The sequence below is a fragment of the Schistocerca nitens genome, chromosome 1 (assembly GCF_023898315.1).
Source record: "Schistocerca nitens isolate TAMUIC-IGC-003100 chromosome 1, iqSchNite1.1, whole genome shotgun sequence".
NCBI lineage: Eukaryota > Metazoa > Arthropoda > Insecta > Orthoptera > Acrididae > Schistocerca > Schistocerca nitens.
Genome location: NC_064614.1, coordinates 390,171,225 through 390,193,305, shown reverse-complemented (window position 1 = coordinate 390,193,305; position 22,081 = coordinate 390,171,225). Strand labels below are relative to the sequence as shown.

At 40.8% G+C, this 22,081-nt stretch overlaps 1 protein-coding gene across 2 annotated transcripts in view; it reads right to left on the bottom strand.

Annotated features, from left to right (window-relative positions):
* Positions 1 to 22,081, bottom strand: part of LOC126249321 (nucleoside diphosphate kinase 7) — a 115,551-nt gene that overhangs the window by 21,591 nt on the left and 71,879 nt on the right. For both annotated transcript variants that reach the window (XM_049950987.1, XM_049950979.1), the window contains 2 exons: positions 17,169 to 17,330; positions 13,594 to 13,801 (listed from right to left, as the gene is read on the bottom strand). In XM_049950987.1, the coding sequence (XP_049806944.1) occupies positions 13,594 to 13,801; positions 17,169 to 17,330 (370 nt within the window). The remainder of the gene's footprint in view (positions 1 to 13,593; positions 13,802 to 17,168; positions 17,331 to 22,081) is intronic.

Here is a 22,081-nt window from a genome sequence, read left to right as displayed (position 1 = left end):
TTCTGCTGCTTTCACGCATCAAATATTGTCATTAGTCTTCTGTTCAGTAAAAATACATACAGCTTTTAAGTTGGTAGCCCTGTTAGAAGACATGCAATCCTCTTACATTTTCTCTTGTATATCTTTGGTTTTCGATTGGTGTTTTGTGCATAAACTTTATACGGTTCAAGTTGTTAATGCCTTAGCTTTCTCGAAAGTTGCTATGCCACCTGAAAAGTGTTTCGATACTGTGTTTTGGCTTATTTCACTAGAAAGTAGGGACTGGGTAAATGTGTCAGTCACGATTACAATCAGATACAATGTTACATCGATTCTACCAAGTGCTGCAAGACAAGCTCAAACATTTGGGGACCCAGACTGATATATCTATGAAAACTGACCAGGAAAATGTAATTGAATATGTTTCAGAATAGAAAATCAAATAAAGGTATTGAAGGAGTAGGTTTAGTAATAAATAAAAAAATACGAATGCGGATAAGCTATTACAGACAGCATAGTGAATGCATTATTGTAGCCAAGATAGACACAAAGCTCACAACTACCACAGTAGTACAAGTTTATATGCCAACTAGCTTCGCAAAATGATGAAGAAATTGAAAAAAATGTGTGATGTGATAAAAGAAATTATTCAGATAGTGAAGGGGAAACAAAAATTTAATAGTCATGGAAGACTGGAATTCGATAGTAGGAAAAAGGAAGAGATGGAATGGGGTAAGGAATGAAAGAGGAATCCGCCTGGTTGATTTTGCACACAGAATAACTTAATCACAGCTAACACTTGGTTTAAGAATCATGAAAGAAGGTTATATACATTGAAGAGGCCTGAAGAGACTGGAAGGTTTCAGATAGATTATATAATGGTAAAGACAGAGATTTAGTAACCAGGTTTTAAATTTTAAGGCATTTCCAGGGGCAGATGTGGACTCTGACCACAATTTATTGGTTATGAACTCTGTAGGCTAAAACTGAAGAAACTGCAAAAAAATAGGAATTTAAGGAGATGGGACATAGTTAAACTGAAAGAAGCAGAGGCTGTAGAGAGTTTCAGCATTAGGGAACGATTGACAAGAACAGGGAAAAGAGATACAGTAGAAGAAGAACAAGCAGTTTGAGAGATGAAATAGTGAAGGCAGCAGAGGATCAAGTAGGTAAAAAGATGAGGGCTAGTAGAAATCGATGGTTAATAGAAGAGATATTGAATTTAATTGACGAAAGGAGAAAATACAAAATGCAATAAATGAAGCAGGCAAAAAGGAATACAAACGTCTTAAAAATGAGAACAACAGGAAGTGCAAAATGGCTAAGCAGGGATGGCTAGAGGATGAATGTAAGGATGTAGAGGCATATATCACTAGGGGTAAGAGCGATGCTGCCTACAGGAAAATTAAAAATTAAAGAAACCTTTGGAGAAAATAGAACCACTTGCATGAATATCAAGAGCTCAGATGGAAAACTAGTCCTAAGCAAAGAAGGGAAAGCAGAAAGATGGAAGGAGTATATAGAGTGAATACAAGGGCAATGTACTTGAAGGCAATATTATGCAAATGGAAGAGGATGTAGATGAAGATAAAATGGGAGATACAAATCTGCGTGAAAAATTTGACAGAGCACTGAAAGACCTAAGTCACAACAATTCTTCCACCTGGTGAGCAAGATGTATGAGACTGGTGAAATACCCTCAGACATAAAGAAGAATATAATAATTCCAGTCCCAAAGAAAGCAGGTGTTGACAGGTGTGAAAATTACCGAACTATCAGTTTAATAAGTTATGGTTGCAAAATACTAATACGAATTCTTTACAGATGAATGGAAAAGCTGGTAGGAGATGACCTCAGGGAAGATCAGATTGGATTCCATAGAAATGTTGGAACGCACAAAGCACTACTGACCCTATGACTTATCTTACAAGATAGGTTAAGGAAAGGCAAACCTACTTTTCTAGCATATGTAGACTTAGAGAAAGCTCTTGACAATGTTGACTGGAATACTCTCTTTCAAATTCTGAAAGTGGCAGGGTAAAATACAGGGAGCAAAAGGTTAAATACAATTTTTACAGGAACCACATGGCAGTTATAAGAGTCGAGGGGCATGAAAGGGAAGCAGTGATTGAGAAGGAAGTGAGATAGGGTTGTAGCCTATATCCCACGTTGTTCAATCTATCTTTACATTGAGCAAGCAGTAAAGGAAACAAAAGAAAAATGTGGAGTAGGCATTTAAATCCATGGAGAAGAAATAAAAACTTTGAAGTTTGCTGACAACATTGTAATTCTGTCAGAGACAGCAAAGGATGTGGAAGAGCATTTGAATGGAGTGGACAGTGTCTTGTGTCTTGAATGGAGGATATAAGATGAATATCAACAAAAGCAAAACAAGGATAATGGAATGTAGTTAAATTAAATCAGGTGATGCTGAGGGAATTAGATTAGGAAATGAGACACTTAAAGTAGTAAATGAGTTTTCTGCAATTTGGGGAGCAAAATAATTGAGGATGGTCAGGGTGGAGAGGATATAAAATGTAGACTGGCAATGGCAAGGAAAGCGTTTCTCAAGAAGAGAAATTCGTTTTCATCGAGTATAGACTTAAGTGTCAGGAAGTCTTTTCTGAAAGTATTTGTATAGCGTGGAGTCATGTATGGAGGTGAAACATGGACGATAAATAGTTTAGACAAGAAGAGAATAGAAGCTTTCGAAATGTGATGCTACAGAAGAATGAAGAAGATTAGATGGATAGATCACATAACTAATGAGGAGGTACTGAATAGAATTGGGGAGAAGAGGAATTTGTGGCAAAACTTGACTAGAAGAAGGGATTCACCAGTTTAGTATTGGAGAGTAGTGTAGAGGGTAAAAATCATAGAGGGAGACCACGAGATAAATACACTAAGCAGATTCAGAAGGATGTAGGTTGTAGTAGGTTCTGGGAGATGAAGAAGCTTGCACAGGATAGGGTAGCATGGAGAGTTGAATCAAAACCAGTCTCTGGACTGAAAACCACAACAACAACAACAACAATTGAATGATTAATGTTATAATAGAGAAAAACCAATTAGTAAGGATGCATAATTCTGCAAAATATTCTGTGAATATTTGTGTTGATTCAGCTGCTTCAGAAGAGGTACTGCAAGGGGTTTGTTCACGTCATCTTTGTCTTCTATATCAAAATTGTCATCACTGTTGGAGCACTACTGCTGGCACAGTTTCATGCAAAAATGTCCTGCTTGCCTACTCCCACACCGACATTGATAATCTGTCGTGCATTTGCAAGATATAAACCGAAAAATGCTCTTGGGAGCCACAGGTTTCAGTGGGGTAATGAGAGCTAATCCATTTTTTTAACTACCACACCCACTAACCTGGATCCAAGTAGTACAGTATAGGTAAGTACAGTATAGGTACTGAAGAGGGGTTTTTGTTGCACTGATTTGTATGGTCCAGAGGGCATAGCTTTGAACAAATATGCAACTCATATACCTATTTTGTACGAGGCAAATACAATGAAAATGCAATAACTATGTTCAGTGGATACCTGGATGCAGAGAAGACTACCAAATCTATGGAGCGCTTGAGGTGGTTGACCAAAAAGCAGTTCCTGGAGCCACAATTTAGCAGCAGCAACACACCAACAATTTTAGCAGTAAATTTCTATCACATGTAAAAAAAAAGATAATGAAAAAATGTAATGAAAGTGGAATTACCTCCAAGAAGGCAGCTGGTGATGCAGATGCATTTTTTTATGTGGACGGCAGAATCTCTAGCTTCAGATTACAAGTATGTTGCAGATGTGGGGGAAGATGTTGACCTTCTGGTCACAATAATAGATCTCCAAACTCCATTCCAATGTATATTTCCTCTCACCAGGGACAGGTATAGCCCCTCAGCTCCTCTTCCACCCAGGAAATGGAGCAGAGAAGAGTGTTGCCAACCATAATGATCGTTGTGACTTTGTGACAGCATTATTCAACCAAGGCAAGGTTCAATTTCTTAAGACCCTCTCCAAAAATCCAGATCTCAAATCATACATTACTAAATTCGCTGATCTTTTGGTCCCCCCAAAAGAAATAATAGCTGCCAGTGAGAAATTACTGACTGACCTTTATTGTGGAAACCGCCCAAAAGCAACACTCAACAAGCTGAGGTATAAGAAGTGTGTAACATCAGCCTACAAGACAAACACAACTTCCATACCTCCCACTGAAGCTGCAGCTCAATAACACAACTTCAGAGTTTTCCATCAGGTGGAGCACTGGATTAGAATCTACTTGGGTTGAGAGTTGACAAAAATGGGTTGGCTCCCATTACCTTACTGAAACTCCCCTCTCCCGAGAGCCTTCTTCCGCTTATATCTTGCAAATGCAACAGATTGTCAACATCAGTGTGGATGCAGGTGAGTACGACTCTTCTGCATGAAACTGTGCAAAAAATGTGAAGGGTCGTGACAATTTTGATGTAGAAACCAAATTTGATCTGGACAAGCCCCTTGCAGTACTACTTCTGAAGGAGCTGAAGTGACACAAAGTATTATTCACAGAATATAATGCAGCACTATGCATATTTGGTAATCAATTTTTCTCTATCACAACATTACTCATTTTTTTAAGTTGAAGAACAGCAACAACTCACTGTTCATACTGGGCCTTCCATGGCCACTGATGCTTTGCCTGTACCTTCAATTGCCCAAGACCCATCACCTGGAGCTACTAGTGTCCGATGAAAGCACTGCCTGGGCCACCAACATCTAAATGAAAATGATTAAAAATACTGTGCACAAAATCAGACATCAATACATTGACAGTTCACTATACAACTTACCAGTCTTTTGTACTCATATTCTATCACTAAATGCTTTCTTTCTTTTGCAGACGGAGAATTACTCAACATGATGACCCAATCCTTGGCTCAAAATTATCCCATTTCATGATACATGTATATTAATACACAGATTTCATAGTCAAATTTCTGTTCAGTGTGATGTACCTAATACCTGTATGCTGAAACATAATTTGTTAATGGTGTCATCAAACATGCTTTCCCATCAATTCATTCAAAACAACCACTTTTAAGCGTAATACATCGAATGTATATGGCTGATGAGAGACTGACAGGTTGGTGGGGTTGTTTGGCTGTAGGGCACAGATGGCATTTTTTGATTTACTCCCTCCAAATCCTATAAGAAAACTGAATATGACTTGTGTCTCTTGTGTGAAATTTAACATACTTTCACATGGTGTATGGGTTTCGTTGATAACACGTACATGTTTTGAGTTTTTGTGGGTGAGAGTGGGTGTTTTTGATGTTTCTGCAGATGGGCCAAAAAATCGCTTCACTTCAGCGAACTCTACCGCTAATACTGCTCATCAGAAAATCAAACCTTTCTAGTGCTTTTTGTAGGAAATTTTGCCTGTTTCACTTTTGTACAGATTGGTCCTCTTCAAAAGCAACATAATTTTCAAAATGTAAGTGAAAAACAAAAAGTGCTAAAATTTTGAGGTTTTTGCATATTATATCGTGAGGCTGCCCTCCTACATGGCAGCAAACCTCAAATAAGGATTCAGCTTCCCAGAAAACATATAGAAATGTTGAGAAAATAACTTCCACAATTTTGTTATGAAAATGCCTGTTTTGACCTCTAATAGAGTGGACTATAAGGAATCAAGGTGATAGAGAGATGAAGAGAAAAGCAGTTTGGGTAAGTTTGTATACGTCACAGCAATTCGCAGTGCTGGAACAATTATGCCCATGTACAGGAATCTAAGTGACAACACATTATTGTCACTGTGTTTACGCGGGTAGAGACAGAATGTGAATCAATGTTTCAGTCTTTTGATGTGGGAATATCTACTGAGAACAATGTTTGTTGGTTTCAACACAGTGAGATTAGGCAGTTAGATGCCGTGGGTTGTTTCAACAATGGGACAGTAAGCAGGTGTAAAGTTTTAAAGTTGTTAGGAATATCTCCCTGGTTCAATATGAAACAATCACTACTGGCAACTGGCTCCATGCGAATGCTCAACCCTGAAAAGTGGGTGCTTAAGGCAACTGCAGGCTACAACAAGGAGAAACAACAAAAGGAAGAGAGAAGATGAAGAATATCTAAACCATGAAGAATATGCATCTCGAATGTTTGAGCTAGAGATCTGAAACTTTTCAGAATTTTTCAGGATATCACTTGGAGTCTGCAGTCGGGAAACTGCTACCAACAGGAGTAAAAATACCGACTGAGTGATTATAAAAAGTAAGCTTTATTTTGATGATTAGATGTAAATATTTCTCATGTGAAAGCTTGTAAATCAAATGGCATGATTGTAGTCTACTTTTTAGATAGACGTACATGTTGTTAGTGTGTACTTAAAATTACTATCATCTATGTAATATAGTCAGTGCATAGAATCCAAAAATGTAGCTGTGGAAAAAAAAATTAAAAAAAGACTGAAAAAGTCAAAAACTGCATAAACAAATCAACATGTGAAATAGTGTGATTAGCTATGTATCATTAATGTTCAGCAAGAGACACTCCTTCGTCCCATTGGGAGTTCACACATGCGAGCTACAGACATGCAAACATTATGAAAATTTGCTAGCATTTTTCCATGCACTCACAGGCAAGTGACCAAGATAATTCAAACTGCACCACAAGATGGACTATAAGTAGCAGAACTAAGACTTGGGTGATACAGCAAACAAAAAGTTTTTTCAATCATATGAAGTAGTGCAGTATCAATGCTGTGCACCTTCATATTTTCGCAGTGCAATGATTGTTCCACAAAATTTTGGGGGTGCAGCCGCATAGATTTCACTTATTCCTCTGATATTTGGGCTGTACGAGGTCTGTTCAAAAAATTTCAGAGCTCTGTCCACAAAATTTTTCTACCCTTACCTTTTACTTATTGTGCAATGTCTCCTTCGAAATACTCTCCACCACAATTGATACACTGCTCCCAATGCCATTTTCACTTCTGGAAGCAGTCTAGGTACACCCCTTGCTGGATCACATGAAGTGCCATCTGTGAATTTTCTTTTATCTCATCTATCATTACAAGTCTTCAACCTTTCAACAGGGTTTCCAAATCTGCAAGGGCCAAGTCTGGGGAGTACGGAGGATGAGGCAGCACAGTGATTTCGTTTTTTGTACAATAGTCACGCCGCAACATGGAGTAATGTGCAGGAGTGTTATCACGATGCAAGAGCCATGAATTCTCACCACATTTCAGGCTGTTTCCTCACAGGCATCACAACACACCCCAAATACCATTGATTAACAGTTTGTCCCCGAGACATGAATTCATGATGAACTAATCCTTCAAAATCAAAGAAAACTACCACCATGGCTTCGACATTTGACCTGACCTGATGAGCTTTTTGGTCTCACAGAACCTTTCCCAACCCATTGTGAAGATTGAACCTTGGTCTCAACATCATAACCATAGACTCATGCCTGATCACCAGTTATAATTCTCTTAAGGAACATCTTGTTCTCATTTGCATGATCCAAAAGATCTTCAGAGATTGTGAGGCAAAGACCTTTCTGGTCTTGACTCATGAGCTGTGGGACGAACTTGGCGGAAACACGATATATTACAATATGCTGTGTCAAGATTTCATTATATGATCTAAATGAAATGTTACACGCTTCTGCAATCTCTCGGAAAGTCTGTCTTTGATTAGCATAAACAATCTCACTGACGTTCCTAACATAAACATCGTTGGTGTATGTCAAAGGGTGTCATGAGCAAGTGCCACCTTTAACTTCCGTCTGGCAATTTTTATATCGTTTGAACCACACATAACACCAAGTACAGCTTAAGGCTTCGTACTTCAATTGGTGTCTCTCTGTAAAGCTTTTTTGAGTTTCACCAAAATTTAATGCAGACACATTGCTCCTCAAACTCTGCCATCTCAAAATTCGCGAACTGTGCAACACATGCTCTACTCAATATAGCACTGAACAATAACTAACAGACATACAACAATGAAACTTTTGGCAGTTACACATTAAATACAGGCATGTGCAGGGATGCACATGAGACTGGATTCATGATTTTCTGTACCAGAGGTCACAGTTTGTAATAACTGACAGAAAGCCATAGAGTAAAACAGAAGTGATTTCTAGTGTTCCCCAAGATAGCGTTATAGGTCCTTTGCTATTCCTTACCTATATAAATGATAATTTGAGCAGCTGTCTTACATTGTTTACAGAAGATGCTGTCATTTATCGATTAGTAAAGTCATCGGAAAATCAAAACAAATTGCAAAAAAATTTAGAAAAGATATCTGTACGGTGCAAAAGCTGGCAATTGACGCCAAATAACGAAAAGTGTGAGGTCATCCACATGAATGTTAAAAGGAATCCGTTAAACTTCGATTAAATGATGAATCAGTTAAATCTACAGGTGTAAATTCAACTAAATACCTAGGAATTCCAATTATGAACAACTTAAATTGGAAGGAACACATAGAAAATGTTCTGGAGAAGGCTAACCAAAGACTGTGTTTTATTGGCAGGACATTTAGAATATGTAACATATCTACTAAAGAGACTGCCTACTCTACACTTGTCCGTCTCCTTTTAGAATACTGGTCCCTTCTCCAGACATTGTGATCTCCACAGCAATTTGCATTGGGTTGAGAATTAAGACCACACGTTTAAGCCAAGGAAACCTGTTTTCACATGCTATGGAAGCTTTGTGCTGTTGAAAGTAAATATAAACGAGTATTATATTTTCAGTGTCAACAATCCCTTCTTTGGTCCACTCAGCTTTCAGTTCCTCTTTGGGAATACTGACCAGATGTCTGCATGACACAACACCTTTGCTCCAGTTCAAGGTGTTGTGCAGTTCAGTTTTGATGGCATACTCTCCAAGACACTGAGCTTTCTCGAGGTTCTTTACTTCTTGGGAACTAGACGTTCTATTGACAGTGTCCCATTTCGTAATCACTTGACAGATTTTAAAGTTCTGCCATGCCCTCTAAACCCTTTTGAATGCAAAAAGGGAAACTCTCTCAAAGCTGTCCTCTGTCCCTTTTAACTATTATAAACAAATTCTGACCAGCAGCATGCATTCTGTTACTATTAATATCAGAACTCTGGAAAATCCCAGAGTCAGGAGGACTGGCTCGATGTTGATATCCACCAGCGGTACACCCATTTTGCTGGAGTGGAAGAATTTAATTTCAAGGTTTCCATCTTGGTCCCACGAGCAGCTAGGGAAATAAAGAGTGCACCTGGACAGAGCCGTACCTACCTAGGTAAGCCTTCCAGCTTGCAAAACCTACTTACCCTACAGATAGTTCTATAGTTTAAGATACAATGCTGGGTGGGCAACTAGGTTGACCACTCCATTTCTGGCACAATATTTAAAAGACTGACTTTGCTGTCTTTTCAGGAGCCATGAATTACTATCTTGGACATGTTTACTGTTTGAGCTCAACCATAAATGGCAACCTGACTTGACAACTGGAAGTAAATCTTAAGTAAAACCTGCCAGATAAATTTCAGTAATCACAGCTCTTCGATTGTCCTACCTGAATTGACCATATCCCATTCTCTCCAAAAAAGAACCATCCTTAGCAGTACCTCGGATTAAACTTGAGTAAGAATAGTTAAGACACAGTTTCCAGAGTGAATGTGGCTAAGCCATGTCTCTGCAATATACTTTCTTTCAGGAGTGCTAATCCTGCAGAGTATACAGGAGAATTTCTGTAAAGCCTGGAACGTAAGAGACAAATTACTCTACATAATATTTTCTTTTCAAATAAATCTTTCCATTTTTTGTCACACTTGAACATTTCCTAGCTGCTGACTAACTGGTCTCCTCATGACTAATGATTCATTAAAAACATGATATGGTCATATACTCAAACTGAAAGGCTAGTCTTGATTCGGAGGCCATTCAGTCTTTGTGACAGTACAAACCACCAACTAATCACATGCTTCTTTCTCACATGAATTGGTTCACTGTAAAATCTGCCCTACAGATACGAGCACTATGTGCTTCAACCCATAACTTTAAAGACGAATATTAATGGGTGGGCTACACATTACCATTGACAACATATTCTTCTGGGTCATAAGGTGTATGAATAATGATGTATTTTACATGTAGCTAATGTGAACAGAAAAAATGGCATGAATGTCTTTTGGGTTTTTATTTATTCAGCAATGTTGCAATCCAACTATCAGTAATTTTCTTTTCACCAACAAATATGGTGCAGTCAGTGAAATTTTTCTTTCCCCAACTGCTTTATATGCGTGCCTCAGAGGTTCATAAACTGCAAAATAAATATGCTGTACGCTTCTCTGGATATTTTTGGTACATCACTCACATTTCCTAACCCATTCTGGCATTGTTAAACTGAATTCCACATAAAGCCGACTATTAATCTTACTGTCTAATACCATCTTTTTGATATTTCAATCATGCTTCCCCATTCACCCTGTAGCTATGCACAGTTAAAGTTCATCAAGTTGTAGCCTCTTTAGGTGAAGTAAAAATCCACAATAACATCAACATCAGTATCAGGTGTGATCCACAGGTATGAATACACTCTTGTATTTGTTGTAATATGAAAGTAAACAGCATCTGAACGTCATTGTGAGGAATTTCTTTCCACGCTTAAAACAGATGCTCTATAAGTTCATGAAGACTGCTCACTCGAAGCTGGTGTTAAAGTGAATGCTTTCTTGTACATTTTTTTTTTAATTTTTTCCTCAACTAACAATTGTTTGTACTGCTGTCTTCTGCTGAAATTAAACTGTTTGGTTCCTTTTTCCAACTGAAAATTTGTTTCAATACTAACCTATTTTAAATCCTGGTTGCTTTCTGACCTCCTTTTTCCAACTGAAAATTTGTTTCAATACTAACCTATTTTAAATCCTGGTTGCTTTCTGACCTCCATACCCTAGGTGCTACAATGGCACTTTTAACATACTTTACCACTCATGATAGAGGCCCCCCCCCCCCTCCTCCTTTGGTTTCTTGGCTTTTCTTCTATTAACCTAACCATGTTACCTATCCATTTTCTGTTGAAAAGGGCATGCCTAGTGTAATCACATCTGTTGCCAGAATCAATAGGAACCATGCCAATGTGTGACCATGCAATGTGTGACCATGCATGCAATGTAAGCAGTCATCCAATTCCAAGTTAACACTCCTGGCTGAAGAGTTCAAATGAGGTCAGTCATAGCATTTCAGAACAGATACAAATTCAACACTGGTAACTCTCAATGGTGATGTTGCCTTCACCAGCTCACACACGATATTGTACCTAAGTTCTCTGTCAATACTACTGTCCAGTAAACCCACTACAACCACAGTGTTCTGTTTCCTGAATGCTTTACAAAGTTATCCCAAATCCTTGTCACCTGACACAGATCAGCAGGAGGTACAAAAAAAAAATCTGTGACTTTGTTTCTTATCCAGGTTCATCCTACCAAAGTTAGCAAACACCTCTAGCACAAGAACCATATAACAACAAAATTTTCTCTCTCTTACCTGACATCCTTATTTTTCTATTTATTATTGAAAGATTGTTGTGCCCTGTCTATACCTGTCCCTACCTAAGGATTACCCATTTCTAATGCAGCAATAAGTCATAGTTATTTTTCCTAATCATCACAAAGCTGTCAGATGAAGTTCTATGCCTGTTCCTTCTATGACCTATTACCACTTTTCACCATTCTTCCTCTTTAACCTTCCCAAATATTTTCTAGCTATATATAATTCAGCCTAGGGCAGTAATTTTCTCGTCCTCTTCCATTATCTTCATAACTCTATGGCCTATCCTACAAAACCACTGAAGAACTTCATTTACTTTCCTGATTCCCACACCACTACTGTCACCCAATTGAAAAAAAACTATAGCATCCATCACACAATACCAAGGAAACAACAATTCTAAGGCAAGTGAGCCACTTTTCAATCATGATCAAATATTAATTTGGTAATAATGACTTAATTAAATTACTGAGAAACAAGGAAATACATATACAAAAATTTGGCCTATACCCAACTGTGTGTAAAAAAACTACTCGTACAAGTTATATGGGAAAAAAAATTAAAATTTACACTACCTAGTATGAACTAAATAATGAACAGATAAGCTCTACTTTAATTGCTGGAAATACAAAAAAGTAAAACTATGATTGCAGTGCCAAAACATAGACAAAAATGTGACTACGACCAGACTTTGCAATCCTTTTGGGTTTCCCAGAATAATACAGAAAGAAAACTGAAACATTTTACACGGCTTAAACCACACATTAATTCACATACAGGGTGACAATTATTTAACTATATGAAAAAAAGTAAATTAGTTACAAACTACAGCATCACACACTTTATTCTACATGTAAACATCACTAGGGATATTTGGATTTATGTTATGACATCTGATATGCCCACCATCATTGGCGACAATGTGGTGCAGACGCACAGCGAAATTCCGCATGACCCGCTGACGTGTCAGAACACTGATGCTGTCAATGACCTCCTGAATGGCTGTTTTCAGTTTCTCAATGGTTTTGGGTTCATTGCTGTACATCTTGTCTATAATATAACCCAACAAAAAAAAGAGACACACGTGTTCAGATCCAGAGAATATGGCAGCCATGGCCCATGCCAGTGGCCTCTGGGTACCCCAGAGCCAGAATGCAGTTCCCAAAGTGCTCTTCCAGGACATCAAACACTCTCCTGCTTCAATGCGATTGAGCTCTGTCTTGCATGAAGCAAATCTTGTCAAAATCTGGGTCACTTTGGATAATGGGAATGAAATGATCTTCCAAAAACTTTCACATACTGTTTGGTAGTCACCGTGCCATCTAGGAACATCGCATCGATATTTGCATGACTGGGCATTGCAAACCACACAGTAACCCATTGAGGGTGAAGAAGCTTCTTGATCATGAAATGTGGATTCCCAGTCCCCCAAATGCATCAATTTTGCTTGCTGATGAACTCGTCCAAATGAAAGTGAGCTTCTTTGCTAAACCAAACCATACATAAGCATACTAATTCCCATCATACCCCGTGGCCAAATGTGCAGTTTGAATGTCCTAATGCAAACGTTTCAGAATTTATGACGATTTTATTTCATATAGTTCAGTAACCGTCACCCTGCATTTATTGAGTTATGTCAACTACACCAGGTGCTACTGCAAACTAAATGACTTATATTTAAAAGAGCACGAAACTCACACATCTCACCAGGTGCAGAGCTGCTAACCTCGACAGACATGGAAGGATGGATACTACACTTAGAACAGAACACTTAGTATAAAGACTGAAAATTGACTAACGTTCATTTTATATGTATTATTGCCACTTGTTGATTCAGGACATGTAAAAGACTGAAAATTTACTAACTTAGCCTATGTTCATTTTATATGTATTATTGCCGCCTGTTGATTCAGGGCATATGTAGTTTCCTTTTAATTTGGTAAACAGATAGCTTTACTTATGTTAATGAAAGCATGAAAGAACTGTAGCACACAGAGATTGCATGAACATAATTACTTCAACACTGTCACGTCAACCACTACTTAAGGCAATTCTCCTCCTATGAATCAATGAAAAACATAATCATCAAAAAAGGTATACCCTTTCAGCAGCTTCTACTGAATCAGATCCATGAACAGCATTGTATGATTTGTCTTTGCCGTACTTTGCTCTCACACTCTCTGGGGCACTTGTACGGGCAACCTCAGAATCTGTTGGTCCAATAGTTTCGCGCCATTTGGCTATACCATTTTCCGCAACTAGTTCCATTGCTAGTACAGGTCCTGATGTCATAAACTCAACTAAGAATCTGTAACACAAGAAAGAACTTGTGGAGAAAAATACCTTTTTTCTGATTTTATAAATATGGTCCACTTACATATAACTCAACCCTCAACTCACAATATGGAAACAGAAGCAAATTGGCTTCAACAAGAGAAACAGAATCAGCCATTTTTTTCTCTCAATAAAACTATGCTATTTAAAACTCACTATTTATGTGCCATCCAGATCTGTTTCGAAAATTATCTCACACTATGAATAGGATTTCAAAGGCCTCTCCTACCTTAACTAAATACTACATCATTTTGGCTGTTTGCACATATCTCCTACAGCAAGGCAAAGCTTTCATCTCTTTCTCTCATAACAGAAGAAATCTTTATAAATCAAGCTTTGCAGTGTATCTTTGTGTTTTTCTTCAGGTAACCTTTGATACAATGCACAGTATATTCAACATCACTCCATGTTTGACCCATACTGTACACCTGCTTCATAAATTCTTAACCATCAAACACGTGCACGACACACACTCTAAGCTCTAGATACTGAAGAGTAATCTAAAAAATTTTAGCCTTTGATCATACTACTGAAGATCTCATAATTTTAGTCTATGATGGAACTCACTGAAGGCTTCAAATTTACCACACTTTACAATTTAATGTCATCACTACCACCTTAATAATAAATGTATCCATACATCCAGCTTAAAGTAGTAAAGGAGTTTTGCTATTTAGGGAGCAAAATAACTGATGAAGGTCGAAGTAGAGAGGATATAAAATGTAGACTGGCAATGGCAAGGAAAGCGTTTCTCAAGAAGAGAAATTTGTTAACATCGAGTATAGATTTAAGTGTCAGGAAGTCGTTTCTGAAAGTATTTGTATGGAGTGTAGCCATGTATGGAAGTGAAACATGGACGATAACTAGTTTGGACAAGAAGAGAATAGAAGCTTTCGAAATGTGGTGCTACAGAAGAATGCTGAAGATAAGGTGGGTAGATCATGTAACTAATGAGGAGGTATTGAATAGGGTTGGGGAGAAGAGAAGTTTGTGGCACAACTTGACTAGAAGAAGGGATTGGTTGGTAGGACATGTTTTGAGGCATCAAGGGATCACAAATTTAGCATTGGAGGGCACCGTGGAGGGTAAAAATCGTAGAGGGAGACCAAGAGATGAATACACTAAGCAGATTCAGAAGTATGTAGGTTGCAGTTTCAACGGCTCTTAGCCACAGAATAAAAATGCGAGACTGCAAACAATCACAGCAATAACACATTTGAATTTTCTCTCCAATAAAATGTGCTGCCATGTGCCTGGCACAAAGTACCACCATTACATGCAAACAGAGGTACATTCACTTCAAGTGAATGCAACAATAGCACACATAGTTGGAATGAGTTAGTAATATATTCTTTTGAACAAATAACTACAAATATCAGTTCAACCACCATTGCATGTTGTAACTTCTTGCTGCATTCGGGAACCTGTAGTTAGAAACTGTTGCTAGAGCCTAACAACAAAAGTAGAATGACCATTTAATCAACTTCCACATGGGTCTGACCTATTAAAATTCATTCGATAAATGAAGTCTCTACATAATTCAAACACAGAACTGACATAATGTAACACATGAAGCTGCTGTATAATTTATTTTTAATTTTATGATCAACTGCAGTCAGACACCATTTTTCAGTAACTGCTATACAACGATATGGACACAGTAACCATAACGTTGTACACCGGGTAATGGAAAATGGTCTCTGGCTAAAATTGGTCACACAATTAAAATTAAATTATACAGCTACTCCACATGTTACAATATTTCATTTCTACAATTTAACAAAGCTGTCAAACACAACCAACAAAAATAATTCAAAAAACTGCCTATCCCAACTGGATTCTCCCTCATCAGAGCAACAATTGCCATCCTACACTCAAACATATAGCTGTTTGCTAAGCACAGATGACACAATGGTTTGCAGCTTCTCTGTCTTGCAATACTTTCTTCTTCAACGAAGTATGAAAACTAATGTATTCTCAAATTTCTACTAAAAAAGTAAACAACACTGACCTATAAAGGCAAGTAAAGAGGGATCTGACAGATGCTGTTGATTGATCTCTTGACTGCTTATTGATTTCAAGGTACCTTGTGTCTTCATCACTGGGGATCATTACTGCGCAGTCTTGGAGAAATTATGGCAGGCAGTCAAGGCTGGAAGCCTAAGAAATCTGTAACAAGGGATGCTGCTGCCTCACGATAATGCCCGTCCCCATACTGAAAATGTTGTAATGCAGAAGTTGCCCCATCTCCTGAAGTCAATGAGTGAGAATTGGTATTCTTAGACAATTAAATCAGTTGTTAATATTAAATAAAAATATGCCTGTGTTGGCAACAGTAGTCTAATTAGTGATTTCAACACTGTTTAATTGTAAGTGAGCAAACTGTGCTGCTGGCTCGCAATAAAGCTTGTATCACAAATGTATCACAGAAGTCATGCCAACTCAAATTGGAGGCACACAAGCACCTGTCCATAGTCCTTAGCTCCCCTCATGCAATTTTCATGCCTTTAGTCCCTTAAAAAAAGCCTTGAAGGGTCGTCAGTTCCTGTTGGACAAGAATGTGCATTAGGCAGTTACAGTGTTTTACGAAATGAGTATCTTCAACCTGGTGCATCAATACAATGATTGGCTCAATACTCACAAGGATCTTACGTGATAGTCTTACTGATTCTGGACTGTACGGCCTCCGAATGAAAACTTTTTGATCGCCCCTTATATTAATAATGGGACACTAAATAAATTCCATAACGGGACACAAAATAAATTCCATAATCAATGAGGCACAGAAAGTACTGTGGTGTAATTACCCCTTTTCCATGAAATAAGACTTTGAAATAGCAATAGCAAATGCAGAAATTCCATTGAAATTAGACATGTGAAATTTTAATCGTAACATGTTAGCAGACAAATTGTGATCTTTTGAAAATATTCTAATTGATATCCAAATACATTTTATAATCTGTTAGAATAATTTATCATAAACAGTCTACAGTTTAATGACATTTGCAAACACAAAGAAAGGATAATGATATTCTTGATGGATCTGCAGCTGGATCATACAATCATCGAGATCAAATATTTCTAAAGTCCACCTGGCTTTCATCTTCAGGTGAGAGTCTCCAGTGAGATTAGCAGGTAATGTTTTCACCTGAAGAGAGTGGCCAGATTGAGTGTAGAAACATTGTGTCTGGATGTCTGTATGATTCAAATGCAGACCCATCAAAAATATTATCAATTAATATGCTGGAAAAGTATAGATAGTCACATATAGAAAGGATTTATAACACACTGGTATCTAGTATGCTCATTTTCATTGACAGTATACTTTGCTTTACACGTACGGCAAAAATGGTTTTCCCTCATGTTCTTTATAAAACTCCTGTGCTTGTTCCTTTGTAAGGCGTGCCATCTTCAATTTTGTTATTTTAAAGTCATTTGCATAAATCATTTTCAGTATTTCACCATATTTATCGGCCACATCAGGCTTCAGCATTCCAAAAGTCCTGTAAATAAAAGTAGAAAAGTTTGTAAACTAGCACACTAGTCAAATTGCTAAATGTTTAAATACTATAAAAAAAGTACATAAAAAATTTCATTTGGAATAAAATATGAAAACAAATGAATATATTAAAGAAGTTATATAGCAGGTCCAGATAATAGAATATGGAACAACAGAAGTTATTAAAACTTTTATCCAATATAGATGTGCAACCAAGCAACTGTGATGAATAAAAGCTATAATAAATGATTGCAACCAGATGCCTTTTGTTTACAGAAGATATTTTTTATTTTATCACTATCAGATACCATGTCACCTAGTGACATCATCAGATGGTGTACAGTTTTTAGTGTTTGTTTGTAGCATTTGGGGGGGGGGGGGGAATCATTTGCATCCATGGGGTTAATATTGGTGCACTTGCAGTTAAGTTTTAAGCATGTGGGAGGTGTTAAATGTGGCATAGTTTGTGTAGCACTGTAGAATGATCACAGCTGGCAAATAACTGTAAATCCACAAACGCATCAAGATTAACCTCACAAATGCAAATAACTCCACACAGCAATGCCCACAAACACTAAGAACTGCATACAACTGCATACCGTATGATGAAGGTGACTTGAAACTGGTAGTGGCAAAATAAAAAATTTCTACCATCAGAAAAGGCGACATGTTGTAATCATTTCAGATAACCATGAAAGTTATTGTTGCAGAACTACAGCAACTGACAGCATCTTTTCTTGTTAAAGAATAAAAATGTACATTAATGAAACTCATACACCAATGCCAAAAACTCTTTGGACAGGAACATCAAAGAATATTCACGTGTGCCTTCTCTGGTATACCTTTCTTTATTTAATTTACAAATTTTCAACTGTAGTGTGAATGGTGGTGGTGGTTGTTGGGATGTTTAAGGGGGGACTAAACAGCTAAGGTCATCAGTCCCCCATTCCAAAAACAGGCGAGACAAATTCGTGGAGCAGGTAAAACCCCAAGGGGAAGGAGACTCCCCCCCAGGCACTGAAAGAACACAAATTAGGCAACGAACACTACAGACAAGAAGAGTACAGATGAACACCAGACAGAAAGAAACAGAAGAAAAGAAGATGGCCGAAGACTGGTTGACTGACCACGAGAACAAAAAAACGGAAATAGTCAACCATCTTGGGACACACTAAAATCTGAAACCAAATATGAGAGACTCGAGGACAAGAGACACAGAAAGAGAAAGGTGCAGGACCTCCCTAAATGGAACTATAAAAAGGACTACCACAGATAAAATTTAAAACGTCGTCAGCCATGGAGGCATCGTCGCATAAAACCAAAGGCGAAGTGCCCGGGAGATTAAAAGACTGCTGGAGGGTGCGCAGTCGGGGACACTCCAACAAAATGTGGGCGACCGTCAGCCGGGACCCACACCGACACAGAGGGGGATCCTCCTGACGCAAAAGATGGCTGTGCGTCAGGTAGGTATGGCCGATGCGGAGCCGACACAGGAAGACAGAGTCCCTGCGAGAAGCCCGCAGGGAGGAGCGCCACACATCGGTCGTCTCCTTGACAGCCCGCAGTTTATTCGGGGATGTCATGCCACGCCACTCAGCAGTCCACATCCCAAGCACCTTACGGCGCAACACCAGCTGCTGATCGCGAGCCGTGAGGCCGATCTCCAAAGCTGGGGCATCGATCGCCCCTTTGGCCAGCCTGTCAACACGTTCGTTCCCCGGGATGCCAACGTGACCTGGCGTCCAAACAAAGACCACCAAACGACCAGAACGGGTAATGGCGGAAACAGACTCCTGAATAGAGGACACCAGAGGAGAAGAGGTATAGCAGCAGTCGATGGCCTGGAGGCTGCTCAGGGAGTCACTGCAGATGACGATGGACGTACCTGAGCAGAAACACATATGCTCAAGAGCGCGCAATATGGCCACCAGCTCTGCAGTAAAAATACTGCAGCCAGCCGGCAAGGATCGCTGCTCAAAATGGGCAGCGTGAGCAAAAGCGTAGGCAGTACGACCATCAACCAGGGAACCATCAGTGTAGACAGTCTCACAGCCCGAAAATGAGGTGAGGAGCGCAAGAAAACGGCGATGGAGGGCCACAGGCGGAACCGAGTCCTTGGGTCCCTGTGCCAAGTCCAGACGGACGGACGGCCGGGGCAAACACCAGGGAGGCGTAGGTGCACGGACCCGGAAGGGAGGCAGAAGAGAGAATGACCCAGTTCCGGACAGCAGGGACTGGACGCGGACAGTTATGGAAAGCTCAGACCTAGGTCGCCGTTCGGGCAGATGGAGGACCATGGCAAGGAAAAGCAGGTGAGGATTGGGATGGCCCGGCGAGCAATGCACGTGGACAGCATAGTCGGTGAGCAGTCGATGGCGGCTAATCCGCAGCGGGGGAACCCCGGCCTCCACCAGTAGACTATCCACGGGGCTCGTACGAAAAGTGCCAGTTGCAAGCCGAACCCCACAGTGGTGTATGGGGTCTAACAACTTCAACACTGAGGGTGACGCAGACCCATAGGCCAGGCTCCCATAATCAAGCCTGGACTGCACAAGGGCCCTGTATAATCGCAACAGCGTGCAGCGATCCGCACCCAAAGATGTGTGGCTCAGGCAGCGGAGGGCGTTGAGGTGCCGCCAGCACTTTTGCTTCAGCTGAGTAATATGAGGAACCCATGTGAGCCGGGCATCAAAGACGAGTCCTAAGAAGCGGCATGTGTCCACCACTTCAAGCAGGTGGCCGTCGCGGTAAAGTTCAGGATGAGGGTGGACCGTCCGACGCCTGCAGAAGTGCATAACTCGAGTCTTGGCTGCAGAGAACTGAAAACCATGAGTCAGAGCCCATGAAGCTGCCTTGCGAATGGCTACTTGTAGCCTGCGTTCGGCAACTCCCGTAGTCGTGGAGCTAAATGAGATGCAGAAGTCGTCGGCATACAAAGAAGGAGACACCGACGACCCCACGGCTGCAGCCAGACCATTAATGGCCACTAGAAATAAGGAGACGCTCAACACCGAGCCCTGCGGGACCCCATTTTCCTGTATATAAGATGAACTAGAGGCGGCACCCACTTGCACCCGGAAAGAGCGGCGCAATAAAAAGGTTTGAAGAAAAGCCGGGAGCTGACCACGAAGACCCCACTCATGCAACGTAGCAAGGATGTGATGCCTCCATGTGGTGTCATACGCCTTCCGCAGATCAAAAAATACAGCAACGAGATGCTGACGTCGGGCAAAGGCCGTACGGATAGCAGATTCCAGCCGCACCAAATTGTCCGCTGCAGACCGGCCCCGACGGAAGCCACCCTGGGATGGAGCGAGGAGACCGCGCGACTCAAGGACCCAACACAAACGCCGCCCCACCATACGTTCGAGCAATTTGCACAAAAAGTTGGTGAGGGTAATGGGACGATAGCTGTCCACCGCCAGTGGGTCCACACCGGGCTTCAAGATGGGGACAATAAGATCCTCCCACCATTGCGACGGGAACACGCCCTCACTCCAAATGCGGTTAAAGATGGCGAGGATGTGTCTCTGGCAGTCCCTGGAGAGATGCTTCAGCATCTGTGCATGGATGCAGTCTGGTCCTGGTGCTGTATCACGGCAATCGGCGAGGGCAGCGAGGAATTCCCTCTCGCTGAAAGGAGCATTGTATTTTTCAGAACGACGCGTGTGGAATGATAACGGCGTCTGCTCGGCTCGCTCCTTTAGAGAGTGAAAGGCTGGGGGATAAGTTGCAGTCGCAGAGCTCTTAGCAAAATGCGCAGCAAGGTGTTCAGCAATGGCGGCAGCGTCCGTGCAGACAGCGCCGTCCAAGGGACACCCATAGGGGTCTGGTATCCGTAAATCTGCCGGATCCGGGACCACACGAGCGAGGGGGAGACACGGGAGCCCAAGGAGGAGACATACCTCTCCCAGCACTCCTGCTTACGTCGTGCAATAAGACGACGGGCCAAGGCACGGAGCCTCTTAAAGGCGATGAGGGTCTCGAGAGACGGGTGCCGCCTTTGACGCTGGAGAGCCCACCGACGGTCGCGAATAGCCTCAGCAATTTCCAGCGACCACCAGGGTACAGCCTTCCTCCGAGGGAGTCCAGAAGAGCGGAGGATGGCAGCCTCGGCCGCTGAAATGATGGACGTGGTTAAGACACGGACCACCTCGTCAATGTCACCCTGTGGGGGAGATTCAATGGTTGCAGCGGAAGTAAAAGCCAGCCAGTCAGCCCTGTGGAGAGCCCAGTGGGGCAGGCGCCCAAAAGAATGACACTGGGGCAGTGACAAATAGATGGGAAAATGGTCACTACCACACAGGTCAGGATGCACTCTACAGTGGAGGGATGGGACAAGTCCGGGGCTGCAAAGAGAGAGATCGATGGCCGAGAACGAGCCATGGGCCACACTGAAATGTGTGGGAGCACCGTTGTTCAAGAGACTAAGGTCGAGCTGAGCCAACAAATGCTCCACGGCACGACCGCGGTCATCGGAGACAGCCCCACCCCATAGAGGGTTGTCGGCATTGAAATCGCCCAGCAACAAGAAAGGTGGCGGCAGTTGGGTTATCAGAGCAGCCAGGACATGCTGCGCGACAGCACCATCCGGTGGAAGGTAAAGACTGCAGACGGTAACAGCCTGTGGCGTCCACACCCGAACAGCGACAGCCCTTAAAGCTGTTTGTAGAGGTACAAACTCGCTGTGAAGAGAGTTAAGGACATATATGCAGACGCCACCAGACACCCTTTCATAAGCTGCCCGGTTCTTAT